General features: G+C 43.9%; 1 protein-coding gene and 1 long non-coding RNA gene across 3 annotated transcripts; one reads left to right on the top strand and one right to left on the bottom strand.

Moving 5' to 3' along the window:
* Positions 1 to 1,081: 1,081 nt before the first annotated feature.
* C1QTNF2 (C1q and TNF related 2) lies at positions 1,082 to 12,297 on the bottom strand. 2 transcript variants are annotated; one of them, XM_083599910.1, is made up of 3 exons: positions 11,920 to 12,297; positions 4,309 to 4,560; positions 1,082 to 3,192 (listed from the first exon to the last, which is right to left on the bottom strand). In XM_083599910.1, exons 2-3 carry the CDS (start codon positions 4,550 to 4,552, stop codon positions 2,579 to 2,581), a joined length of 858 nt encoding a protein of 285 aa, XP_083456036.1. In that variant the 5' UTR covers positions 4,553 to 4,560; positions 11,920 to 12,297; the 3' UTR covers positions 1,082 to 2,578. The 2 variants fall into 2 exon arrangements, with proteins under 2 accessions (XP_083456036.1, XP_083456037.1); XM_083599911.1 differs by lacking the exon at positions 11,920 to 12,297 and adding an exon at positions 6,698 to 6,810.
* Positions 5,681 to 10,688, top strand: LOC310756211. Its single transcript, XR_014544762.1, has 3 exons — positions 5,681 to 5,746; positions 8,382 to 8,464; positions 10,515 to 10,688. It is a non-coding gene; the product is annotated as an uncharacterized lncRNA (long non-coding RNA).
* Positions 12,298 to 12,735: the final 438 nt, after the last annotated feature.

Here is a 12,735-nt window from a genome sequence, read left to right as displayed (position 1 = left end):
TATAGGAGGAAGAGAATAAAATTTAACATGCGCTCCTCGCTTGCTGAGGTTAGGGCATATGAATATGCATCATGAGCACAGAATTCCTTGTTTTGGGATGTAAAGCTGCAATCCTAACCGTATGTACTCAGAAATGAATCCTAGTGAATTCAGTGGTGCATAATCTAAACTGGAAGCAGTGCATTGAAGAAGATTCACTGTTCTGATTAGAAGAAGCATTTGTTAAAGCAGTCTAGGCCACATTATCACCCATAATTATCTACAATGTCACCACTGCTCAAGCTGATTCTCACATGATTGCATGTGATATTTATTCCACTGTAAAGATAATCATGACCCCTCTAGCTGTGTGGAAGAGGATGTCCCTGTCCCTCCCCAATTCAGTGGAACAGACCACCAGCGATGTACCGATACTTCAAGTAGTCTCAAGTAGTACAAAAACAATATTGGGCGTCACTTTTTGCAGTCTATTGTAGGATCAGTGCATACAATGGACTTTTTAAAAAAGTGTTCTAATGTGGAAGTCTAGCACAAGAATCTCTTCTTGCACAATTCTCTAACAAGTCTTGTAGAAGAGCTCAGTATTAAAACACAACACAAAAAAACAAATGGAAATAGATACTGCTTCCCATCAAGAAAATAAGTCTCCATTTTGCCCATTGTGAAACATGGTATCTAAGGCTGGTAAATGTTTACCCTTGCGCACTTGCAGGTACGGGTACAGAAATGAACATGCCTAGTACAGAAAAGGTTGGGGGGAAATTGACCGAGGTGAGAGGGAAGCACAGCTCTGCTACATTCTGATAAACTGATCAATGGCGTGGAAGAGCAGTGAATATTGACAACTGGAAAAACACATGGAAACATTTCTTGTTCACCTCCTGGAAGTGCACACCAAAAAAATTGGATTTTTATTATTCATTTGTTATGTAAGGTCCGTGTCGGGAAGCACCGACAAAACGTTCCTAAGGGTTGAAAATGCAAATGGAAAGCCACCCACCCTCAGCTGATTGGAAAAACCACACCTGGATTTCTGTACATTTAAAACTGCATGGCATCGTTTGCTTGTATGTGCAGTGAGCATGTTAAAAGGCATTTTTATTGACTTGTGAAAACACCAGTGCTTGGTTGCAAAATTGTATTGTTCAGGCAGCACCTTTTGCAATGAAGATGGTAGTCACTAGGTGGCAGTATACATACAACATTAAAGCCTCAAGTGGCTGATACATGTTGGTTTCTATTTATCTTCTTTCCTTTACTAATTATTTATTATTCATTAACAACATTGCCTCCCCTCCAAGGATTTCAAAGCAGCATACATGCTTCTGCCCTTCCTCCATTTTATCCTCACAACAACCCTGTGAGGTAGGTTTGGCTGAGGGATAGCGATTGGCTCAAAGTTACCAAGTGAGCTAAGGGGGAATTTGAACCCGAGTTTCTTTGCCCTTAATCCAACACTCCACCATACCTAACTAACTTCAGTTGAGATTTGCAGTAGCTGTGAGGACAAAATTATGGGACACAAAAAGATTCAGGGAAAATAATATTCTGATCATTCTGTGTTGTGATCTCTTGAAGACACTTCAGTGTTGAGCTCCTGATTTTGAATATCATAATCTTTCTTCCACTGTTAAAATAATGTGGTCATCTCCATCTTTCTTTATAAATTATTCCTTTTTTGTTTGCCTTTGGGGGTTTCTTAGTGTCTCACTAGGCAGAGAACCATGATCATTCATTGCTTCTATAAGTAAGCTGTAGATAGCAACACTTTCTTTAGGACCAACTCAAATGTCACAGTTGTGGGCAACCTTTTGGGAGTTCTCCAGAACACTTCATCAGGATAGATTCTAAGCAAAACAAAAGGTGTTTTAGAAAAACCCAGACGTGATCTTGTCATTGAGTTTGCATTGATTTAAGATGAAGAACAAGAGACTTGATTAGATTAGCCAAAGGAGGGGCTGTGCCTGACAGGTTTCAGGATACATGCAGATTATTGGGACAGATAAGCAAAATTGGGTCTTTCGTTTTTGAAAAAGTTTGGGAAACACTGATCTAAATGATTTGGGGAGGGGGCATTACAATTTTAAAGTTTTTATAATTTGTCATTCTGTAAATAGATATGTTTCAACATATTCTTGAGTTGCCTTACTGGGTTTGGGGGGAATTATATTGCAATGGCGACTGGCCACAAATGATGAAAAATCTGACTGCTCAGAATTTATAAGCTAGGCTGATTCTCTAAGGGGACCCACAAACTGACACAAAGAAACATCAAGGCTTAGATTAAGGTAGGCAACATGGTGCCTTCCAGACTCTGTTGGACTCCAACTCCCATCAGCCCCAGTCAGCTTAGCCAATGTTCAGAGATGTTTGGAATTGTAGTTCATCAACATGTGCTCACCATGTTGACTATCCTGGGCTTATGATAGCAACGCCTCTGGGACACAGTCCAGGTTAAGACTGCTTCTGCAAAGATGGGACTATTTCAAAGATGAATGTACATTATTGCAGCTCTCATGTTCCATGTCCGACTTCCTGTTAGAGTTGGCTGGTGTTGCTGTTGTCGACAGTCTTCCCTTTATATTTCTTTGAGATATTCCTGGTCAGGATAGATCAGAAAGCCAGTGAAAAGGCTGTCTGTCCAGTAAGGGTCATAAAAGAGTCCATTCTGTTCTGAGTAGAATATCTGCAGCCAGACCTCATCATCCTGCTTCAAGGACAGGATAGTTGATCCAGAAGCTATGTCATGGTTCCCGGTATTGGCATCAAACGTTTTTATTCTGTACTGCCCGTTGTGCACCAGCCCAATGGCCAAGTGTTTATTGGCCAAAGTGATGTCGTAAGTGAAGTAGTAGATGCCGGGGATGCTGCACACAAATTTCCCGCTGGAACTGTTGTAGTTTGCACCTTCGTTCATGAGGATCTTGTCAAATTTGATGGGCAGCCTCTCTCTCGGGTAGCTTTTGGTCACTGCAACAGAGAAGGCGGATTTGGCTTTGTTTGCCCCACAGCTGCAGGGGCCTGGCATCCCAGGGTCCCCGAGGGCTCCTTTGGGGCCTTTCTTCCCCACACCTCCGCTTTTCCCGGGGTTTCCCTTCAGGCCCTTTGGACCACGAGGACCAGCTTTGCCAATGGCTCCCACCTTTCCCTTTGGCCCTGGCTTGCCGGGATTTCCTGTCTTGCCTTGTGGACCTAGGAGAGAAATGGACTTCCGTAAATAACTGGCCACTTAGCTGCCACCAGAGTTTTAGGGTGTTTCCAAGACATTGCTACGTGTAGGGGCAATAGCTGCGGTCCAGGATGTGCAATAGGAATTCCTTTCAATAACAGATTCTGTCTGTATTGAGTGTGGGGGCAGGGCAACATTTAGCAACTTTCACTGCTTTAAAGTGTCAGTATCTGAGCCTGGAATATTAGTATACATGATAACACACACACACAAAATAGGTTCTGGACTTTTGAAAACATTGGTTTGAATCCAACCCTGCACGAAACAAGTTCCGCTCATGCTCACAAAGTTCAATTTCTCCCTCCTCTCCCTGTGCCACCCCCAATCTGCTGTGTGTGTGTGGGGTGTCCTTCAACCCTCTGTAGCAGATTTTGAGGGTAGGTGAGGGGCTACAGGGGAGAGGAGGGGGAATCTGTTGCACATGTGGAAGTCTGCTGTGTGAGCTGCGCAGAAATGTTGGATACACGCCACTATTTTTAACAGAAAAAGATGGAGCGCTGACTCCTGTTTGAAGGCAGAAACATAATTCCCATAATTCTTTGCCCCATAATTCCCTTTCACAGTTTTAATACTGTGGCTAATCACTTGGCTAATAATAATAATAATAATAATAATAATAATAATAATAATAATGCTGTTGTTCCATTTTTCAGACACAATGACACATCTTATAGCGTCATCCTTGCTCAGACTATGCGAGATATTAGCACCTGTGTCATTTTGGTGCCTGGTTTCTTCCAGAGTCTTGTGAGAAACTCGAGCCTCATGACTAAAAAAAAGAGACCCACCATAGTTTTCAAACAATCAGATCTCCAAAAATCCAAACATGCAGACGTAACGTCTGCTGCACTGGTAAAAAGTCCAGTTTTGTTTGTTGCACCATTTGGTTTAGAAGGGATGTGGCTATTAGGAGTGTCATGAAAAGTACCTGCACTTCAAAATTTAACAGTACACCATTAATAAGGGCAGGTAGACACCCAACTGGGACTGCGTTGGGACTGACCCATTTGGATGCTCCTGCTTTGTGTCACTTCCTGTTGCAACAGATTGAGCTTTAAAAGGGAGCAGTAGTCTCTTACCTTCCTCCCCTGTCTCCCCTTTCTCCCCGTCCTTTCCATCTTGTCCATCTTTTCCTGGGAAACCCATCCTTCCCATCGTCCCAGGGGAACCTGGAGCTCCAGGCACGCCAGGAGGGCCTTGTGGTCCTGGCACGCTGCAGATGACCTGCTTGGAACCTTTCTGACTTTCTGCTTTTGCAAAGCTGCTGACGAGCTGACTGGCCAGGCAGGGCACAATCCAGACAAACAGAACCAGGGAGATCATGGTGACGCCTGTAAGAAATTAAAGGCAGACAGTTATGGGCTTGTATTGCAGCAGGCACACGAAAGCACCACAAGGTTCAGAGCAGATGAGAATGGCAGGGTTCAAATCCATATGCATCCCAGGGTCCATGTCCAAAGAGCTCTTGATGGGAAAGGGCTGACTTGAGCATACAGGCAGATGATGGCAGAGCTGCTTGGGTGCCACATTTCTGCTAGGCACAGCACATGAACCTGATCTTTCTCAAGAGGATTCCAGAATCTTCTGCAATGCCACAGAGGCTGATGTCGTGCTGGGAGCCAGCCACACTGGAATAAAGACCCAAGGCTGGGTTAGCAATATCCAGTCAACACGTGGCCTGCCCTAACATGCCAAAGCCTTTGTGAAGCCTTGTGTGCAAATTCTCTCTGGTTTAATGAGAAACTTGTCATTTAGCTTTTTATTCATCCTCTCCCCAGACTGCCAAAATCCCCGCCTAGTTCTTTCTGGTGTCACGTTGCCCTTCCAATGCTGTTTGGATTTTGAGAGTTTGCAGCATGAGGAAGGTGAAGTTAAACAGAAGTGCTTTTGAATTAGTGTGGGCTTGCTCTCGAAGCTACCAGCGTGAGTTTGACCAAACTGCGGGAGGCAGTGGAAGACAGGAGTGCCTGGCGTGCTCTGGTCCATGGGGTCACGAAGAGTCGGACACGACTAAACGACTAAACAACAACAGTGGATCGTCTTCTTGAATTTGAAGCACAGCCATGGGCAAAATAAATAGCTTTAAACAGGTCACACCAGAAGTAGAGGAAGCTGGTGTGAGCCAGGAAGCTGACGTTCAGCTCTTTTTATCTGTTTCCTTCCTTCACTGCCAAATTCCTGGGCAGCTCTTAACTACTGCCATGATGCTAACTGCCAATCAAGTCCTTCTTAGACATATGAACTACATAGGTTGCTTTAGTCAAGCATCAGTTCCCATTTGCTGTAAGGGGATTACTGGAGATAATTTATATGGAGTTCTTTGAGGACTCTTGACTGTGATCTAAACGCTAAGCATTATTGCATTACTACAATTACCATTAAGATTGCTATCATCATAATCTTAGCTTCAGGAAACGGACAAAATACAGTAGGAGAAATAAGAAAAAGTGACTTGCCTTCCAAGGATGTTATGAAGATAAAACAATGACTATGCAGCATCTTAGATGCATTTGAAAGGTAAAGGCAATTCATTAGTAAAACATCTTAAACATGGTGAAGTCATGGAACAGGGTACTATGTGATTTTGGCTTTATTTCTGTTAAATAAACCATGACACAGTGTAATATGCCATGTGCCGTCGATTATCTGAGATTGCATTTACCTAATTTTAAGACCTGCTAAGAGATGGGTGATTGTTATTATGTCCTAATATGTAAAGCCACAGAATTCAAACAGGGTATACTTCTTTTTTACCCTGACTGTATGTAAGAATGTTTGTGTGATATACAGTGGTACCTTGGGTTATGTACGCTTCAGGTTACATACGCTTCAGGTTACAGACTCCTCTAACCCAGAAATAGTACCTCAGGTTAAGAACTTTGCTTCAGGATGAGAACAGAAATCGTGCGGCGGCGGCACAGCAGCAGCGAGAGCCCCATTAGCTAAAGTGGTACCTCAGGTTAAGAACAGTTTCAGGTTAAGAACGGACCTCCAGAACGAGTTAAGTACTTAACCCGAGGTACCACTGTATATGAATGGGTGTCATTTCCTGCTCTGAGCTGTAGAGATGGGAGGAGTATAAATTCCAGTAACAGAACATAAAAAATAAGACTGTCATCACTTCCCAAGCCTATCCTTAGATCTGGGTTGGTAGGGAAGAAATTGTGCGTGCGTGGCTTATTGGGGGGGCGGGAATGAAACACACACTGCATCCTTTGCCATGGATCTTCTCATTTCAAATCACTTGCTGGAGAAATGTGTTACAAATTAATGTTATTTAGGGATTAAGAGCATGCAAAAGCAGGCTGGGGGTGGGGCTAATCTCTATTTCCCTCTGTTTGCAACTGCTTTTCACATACTGAGCAGTTACTGGTGAATTGCTCCATTAATACTGCACAATTATTGTAGTAATACCTGATGTCTGAAATACGCAAGCTGGTGCCTATTGAATACCATCTCTCCTTGTACGTTTTCAAAACCAGATGTATTAACTTCATCGAATTCTCATGCCCCTTTTGTTAGCCAGAGGGATAGAGGGGTCACAACCGGGGCCTCAGACATAAAACCTGCCAGAGCTCGATCCATAAAAAAAGTAGAGTAATGAGAAGTGAATGGGTCTGGACATCTGCAAAGTATTTCCCCGTCACGGGGAATGACAGCATTAAGCAATGACAGCCAATCCACACACACATCTGAGTTTTACAGTCAGAATTTCCAGGTCAAGGGCTGTAGCCTCCAGGCAGACTTAATTTTTAAAGCACTGAGAAGCCAGAATAAATATATGTTGCTTCCACTCCGCCAGTGGTAATATCAGCATTTATAACTTTGCTTCTTAGGTGGAGAAATCCAGCAGCTGAGAAACAACAGGGCAGAAAGGAGCCGAGGAGCCATCACTGAATCTAAAGGCCAGCCACATTTGCTGGATAGAATAGAAAGCACGGATGGTGGTGTTATAAGAATTTTAAGGTCTCAGATATAGAATAAATATTCATAAATGCACACATATCTAAATATATGAGCCATGTGTCTGAAATAGTATGGGAGAGCAATCCTGAAGCCATTTTGACTCTCCCAATGACCTCAAAAATTTCCCCTGCAGGAAGGGAGGCAAATGGGGAAAGCCTTCCCATTGTCTTTTTTGCTTGCAAATCCTGCCTTAAGGGCATATTTGTGTATGAATAGGATGAGCCTGTGACCTGGATTCAGGAACTAAAGTATTAACCATCGCAAAAGAATTGCCAGACTGCCCAGGTAATGTAATCAGTGGCCATTATCAGGTATCCTGGCAGGCAGGATTTGTGCTGTAGATTGCCTCCTTCTTTGATATATGTAGTAAAAGGTAAAGGTAAAGGACTCCAGATGGTAAAGTCCAGTCAAAGGCGACTATGGGGTAGCGGCTCTCATCTCGCTTTCAGGCCGAGGGAGCCGTTGTTTGTCCACAGACAGCTTTCTGGGTCAGGTGGCCAGCATGACTAAACCGCTTCTGGCGCAACGTAACACCGTGACGGAAACCAGAGTGCATGGAAATGAGATATATGTATGATGTTTTAGGGGGTGGTGGTCTCAGGCTACAGGGTGGTCAATTTCAAAAGTCTAGATAAGGGCTTGCGCGCCATTGTTCAGGGTTCTCCTCCCTCCCGCGTGTGGGGAGTGGGAACCCTGTTGCAACAGTTCCTTGAATAAAGACCAGGCTTACTAGCTGCTTTGCTTCTGAATATACTCTGGTTGGCCTCTGTTATTTTCTGCTACCGATAGGGAACCCACTTAAGGACTCTATATGGGCTCTGGAATATCCCATAAGGGAAAGGGAGCAGTTTTTTCTTATAACAGTGGGAAGAATGCTCCTTCTTCCTTCCTATTTTATTTTACAGTGGACACTCGGGTTGCGAACGTGATCCATGTGGGATGCACGTTCGCAACCCGCAGCATTTGCAACCCGCAGCGGCACATCTGCACATGTGCGGGTTGCGATTCAGTGCTTCTGTGCATGCGCAAAGCGTGATTTAGTGCTTCTGCGCATGCGTGACCGCCAAAACCTGGAAGTAACCCGTTCCGGTACTTCCTGGTTTCGGCGGTCCATAACCCGAAAAAACGCAACCTGAAGCATCTGTAACCCAAGGTATGACTGTATTTTATTTTATTTTTGGTGCAGAGGGGTTCTGTCCAAGAAAAGGACTGGCTTTCGATCCAGTGGCCTCTGGAACTCATCAGCTGAAGCCTTTGAGATACAGACTTGTAAGATGTTTAATTCTCATGCACAGTGTGATTTCCAGCTTACATATAAGGCACTCTTTCTTTCCAAAGCAAGAAGGGTCTAATCCAGTGGTGTTTGAAATTAGCCAGGCATCAGGCACATTTTGCACCTGGCTTTTGACTGCTTGCAGCCAAGTGAAGAGCGCCTGTTAACTCCACCATCTGGAGGTGCATGCCTTGGGATCGTTGGATCTGGGCTGTTTTCACACACTTAATACCCCACCCTGTAGAATTCTATCAGTTACGTTATATCTGCACAACTGAAATGAATTTCTGGAACCCAAATGCTTTTTCTGTGCAGCCTGAGCAGGAGCAGTCATCATTAAGAAAAAGGGGTCAGAACAGGCCAATATATTTGTGGACTGTCCCTGGATCAAGTGACTTTTCTTTAAATTCTCAAGGCTCTTAACTTTGCTCAAGGTTGTCATCTGAATTAGCCAGAGGTTTAACTGAGAATCAATCACAGTCAATCATTTTAAAAATCATTGCCACCAAATAGCAACTAGACATTCTGTTTTGGCAACTGTAACCTTGGTTTAAGGAGCCATTTGACACCTATATAATCTGAGCTCTAACACTGTAATCCAACAACTTTCAAACCTCCCCATGCCCCTCTATCGATCACTTGAAAACTGCAGTTTTTTGAGGGACCGTGTAATAAACTTTTTTTGTTACCAAAACTAGCATCATATCATGAAGATCCCAGGACCTAGGCTAGGCCCCTGAGAAGGATCCCCTTAACTGGGTAGGGTTTTTATTTTTTGGGGGGGGGCAATACAGAGGAAGATTAACCAGTGTCCTGGCTCAGCAGAAAGCAGCTGAATCTTTGAACAGGCTAACAGCACATCCATATGATGCCTCAAGCAAAGAACTAGAAATACAGGAAGTCACTGAGGGGGTGGGAATAAATCATATTGGATGGGGAGGGGGGAGTTGTAATTTTTTCCATTGTGTGGGTTCCCATCATCTGTGTGGAGACCATAACTCCTTCTACTCTGTAGAGCGTTTACAATCAGCAGAGCTAGAATGGATCCTTGATTGCTGAAGAAATTAAATACTGTACAGAGACTCACCCACATCTGAGACACCCCTTCCAGTAACTGCCCCCCCCAAAAAACCATTCAGCTCTTTGGATAACTTCCCAAGGTTTAATTTTCAGTCTAGGATCTCCAGGACTGAATTTGAGTAACGGCAGGGGTGATTCAGCCCTGGAACCTGTGTAGGGATATTCATCTACATTTGCCATCCTTCTTGCTAAAAAGGTCTATTTTATAGTTCCCTTTTCAGACACTGTTGCTCATATCTATAAATATTTATATCCTGTCTTTTACAATGTAAAGTTGCTCAAGGCAGCTGACAATAAAAAGAAAACAAAGCTCAGTCCAACTACATTTGCGACATGAACCATAAAAACTACCCTCCAAAGAAATAAAAACCACCAGAACAAAAGTAGCGCAGATATAATTTATTTGTTGACTCATCAGTGTTGTGCTTAGAGTGCCGGACAAGGCACAGGGAATCCCACTCAGGCATGAGCCTCTGCACCAGTCACCATGTCTCAGCCTAGCCTACTTTACAGGGTTGTTGTGAGGCAAAATGTTTCTTGAGAAATGCTGCTATATGTAGGTCGTTTTTCCTTCAAACCACCTTCCATCTGATTTGAAAAACACAAAGCCACTTTCAGGGGGGTTGCAGGCATGGGGAAACCAAGCAGGTAATGGGAATTGAGTGGAGACATCCTTCTCCATCCCCATTTGCAATGTGCAAATGAAACTTGAAACGCAGCAGTGGGAAACCACCTCACTGTGTTTTCGGCCACTAATGTGTACATAGCCTGAGTTCAACAAAAGTGGCAGCAAGTAGGTATAGGACTGCCGCCCAAGTCTACATTTGTGTTAGGTTCCAGCTAGCTTGCCAATGGAGAGTTGTCTGAGGGAGGGGTAATCTGCAGGATCTAAGAACAGGAATTGACTTGTGAAACGTAACAAGTCCCATTAGTTATTGTTGTTGTTATTGTCTTTTGATTTTCTAGAGTCCTATTTGTTGAAAGGAAGGTGTTGGTGAAATCTCACTCTGCAATACTGTAATGGGGAAAAAGAAGCTGGATTCGGTTGTAGACTGTAGGATTTGATGCCCATCTTTATTCTATCCTTTGACAACTGAATATGAATCCAACCATTTCTTGACATTAAATAGTTTAAACTCATTTTAATCTTGTATCTTTCTAATGTTCTAACCCACAGCGGAACCTAATGGTGAAGAGGTACTAAGAAATTGAATTGTTATTATTAATTTGAAGCTATTTGGAAAGATGGGAGGGGTGTTTTTTGCCTTCACCTGAGCTTTTGTTTGGTAGATAAGGAGAGCAGTCTGATCCCATTAGAAACTTTAATTTGACCTCCAAAGGCAAAAGTCCTATGTTCCAAAGTCATACTTGAAGATTGCGTGGCAACTGCCACTTCAGACCAAATCTGTGAGGCTACAGCTTCTAAACTGTTTGAATTTGTGGGGGGTCTCTAGGAGAAACAGGGCTAGGAGGTTAGTATAAAAACAGCACATCCTCTGATCAGAACCCAGTGACGTGACACATAGGAGCCATATCCTTGTGGCTGCGGGGGCTTTGGCCCCCCAATAAACTATTTTAGGGGGCCATCCCCCCAAGTTGATGGGCATTGCCATTTAAATGGCGTGCGTGCACCACATTATGTGATCAGTTATGCGGGACGGGTCTTACCTGGGCCCCTACATTATTTTATTCTGGTTGGCACTCCTGATACAACACGTTAAGGGTAGTGTGGAGTCTTCAAGTCTAAAAGGGCAGTAATTGTCTGGTGTGGAGTTCAACAAGAGGGAAGAGAACGATACCAGGAATGAACTTGGCCCCTCTCTCTGTCTCTCTCCCCCCCCCCCAACCCCGTTTCTGAAGTTGGAGCTTAGCTGTTGTTGAACCAGCATAATGATTCCCTGGGACTCTTCCTATTGCAAAGTTTCTGTGCGAAAGAGGAAAGTTTTACAAGGGTTGCACAGACAGACAGCTCTCATAAATTAAACGCAGCGTTTTCCCCAGTGCATTCTTCTTTTTAACTTGCAATTGGCTCGATTAAGGAGTTTCCGTCCAGTCTGCAAGGAATTAACTGTTCGAAGACTGCCATCCTACGCACTGTTAAACCTGTGCCAGTGCCCTCATGAAACCCAAGGGGGTTGACTTTTGAGTAAACATGTATGGGGGCTGCAGGGCTGCAATCCTGTGCACACTTTCCTGAGAATAAGTGTGCGAGTGGGATTCACAGTGCAAGCCTAACCATACCTACTGAGAAGTAAGTCGTACCGAATTCATTGTGGTTTACTCCCAGGAAACTGGGATTAGGATTGCAGCCTTGGATCAAGCTGTTACATCTTCTTTAGAAAACATTTTAATAAATAAAAATAGTACTCACAAGCACAAATGTCTTCCAGAAAAAGATCCTGACATCCAGTAGGAAAGCTGAAGAATCTCAAACAGATGTTTCGCCGCAGAGCATAGTTGTCCAGCTTCGTGGGATTCCTAGCTATTCTTGCAAAACCTTTCCTTTAAACGAAGGGCTTGCGATTTTGCTTTCTCAGATGCCTTGCTCGGCGTTAGGAAAAATGGGTTTCTTTCATTTGCATTCCCACTTTCTTGCAGCGGCTTCAGCTTTTTGGCTCAGCTTTGCCACAGGCATATTTTGATTATTGTGTAATGTTTGAGCTTCTGCCTCGTGTCACGTGAGACAGGGGAGAAAACGTTACACACATGTGGCTAAATGCTTGGAAAGCTCCGGATACTTGAGAAGAAGAAAGGAAAAAGGAAAAAGCCCTGCTCTGCGGAAGCTCAGAAACTCTAAAGGGGGCCAGGAGTTGTGTGTTATCACCCACAGACAGAAGACTGGCTTGTGTAAGGTCACCTAAAAGCAACACGAGACTCTCCAGAACATGCTTGGCTGGCAGGCAGAATTTGGCGGCCGACAGCTATTTTATCTGGCTTCAGGCAGCAGTCCAATCAAATCTCAGCCAGGCTTTGGCCAAGAGTCTGCTTACAGTTCCTCTCATATGGCATGTACTTGGGCGCGTCCACACTGGTAGTTATAAAATGGAATTCCCACCCTTTCTCCTGTGAAAAGTGAGCGAAAATTGACCGATGATACACCTTCTGAAGCGGGGGAGGTGATGTAGCTGGCAGGGGGAGAACAATGAGTGGGCACTGCTAAAAATCCTCCATGTGGACACAATAATAT

The sequence above is a fragment of the Podarcis filfolensis genome, assembly GCF_964270895.1.
Source record: "Podarcis filfolensis genome assembly, chromosome: 2".
NCBI lineage: Eukaryota > Metazoa > Chordata > Lepidosauria > Squamata > Lacertidae > Podarcis > Podarcis filfolensis.
Note: the sequence above shows the minus strand (reverse complement) of the source record. Positions and strands in the feature narration are given on the sequence as shown.

Excerpts from the sequence above, each read along its gene's own strand:
- C1QTNF2 (XM_083599910.1), bottom strand. The coding sequence starts at position 4,552 with ATGATCTCCCTGGTTCTGTTTGTCTGGATTGTGCCCTGCCTGGCCAGT. Across the intron at positions 3,193-4,308 it reads AGGGGAGACAGGGGAGGAAG|GTCCACAAGGCAAGACAGGA; the intron begins GTAAGAGACTAC and ends TTTCTCTCCTAG.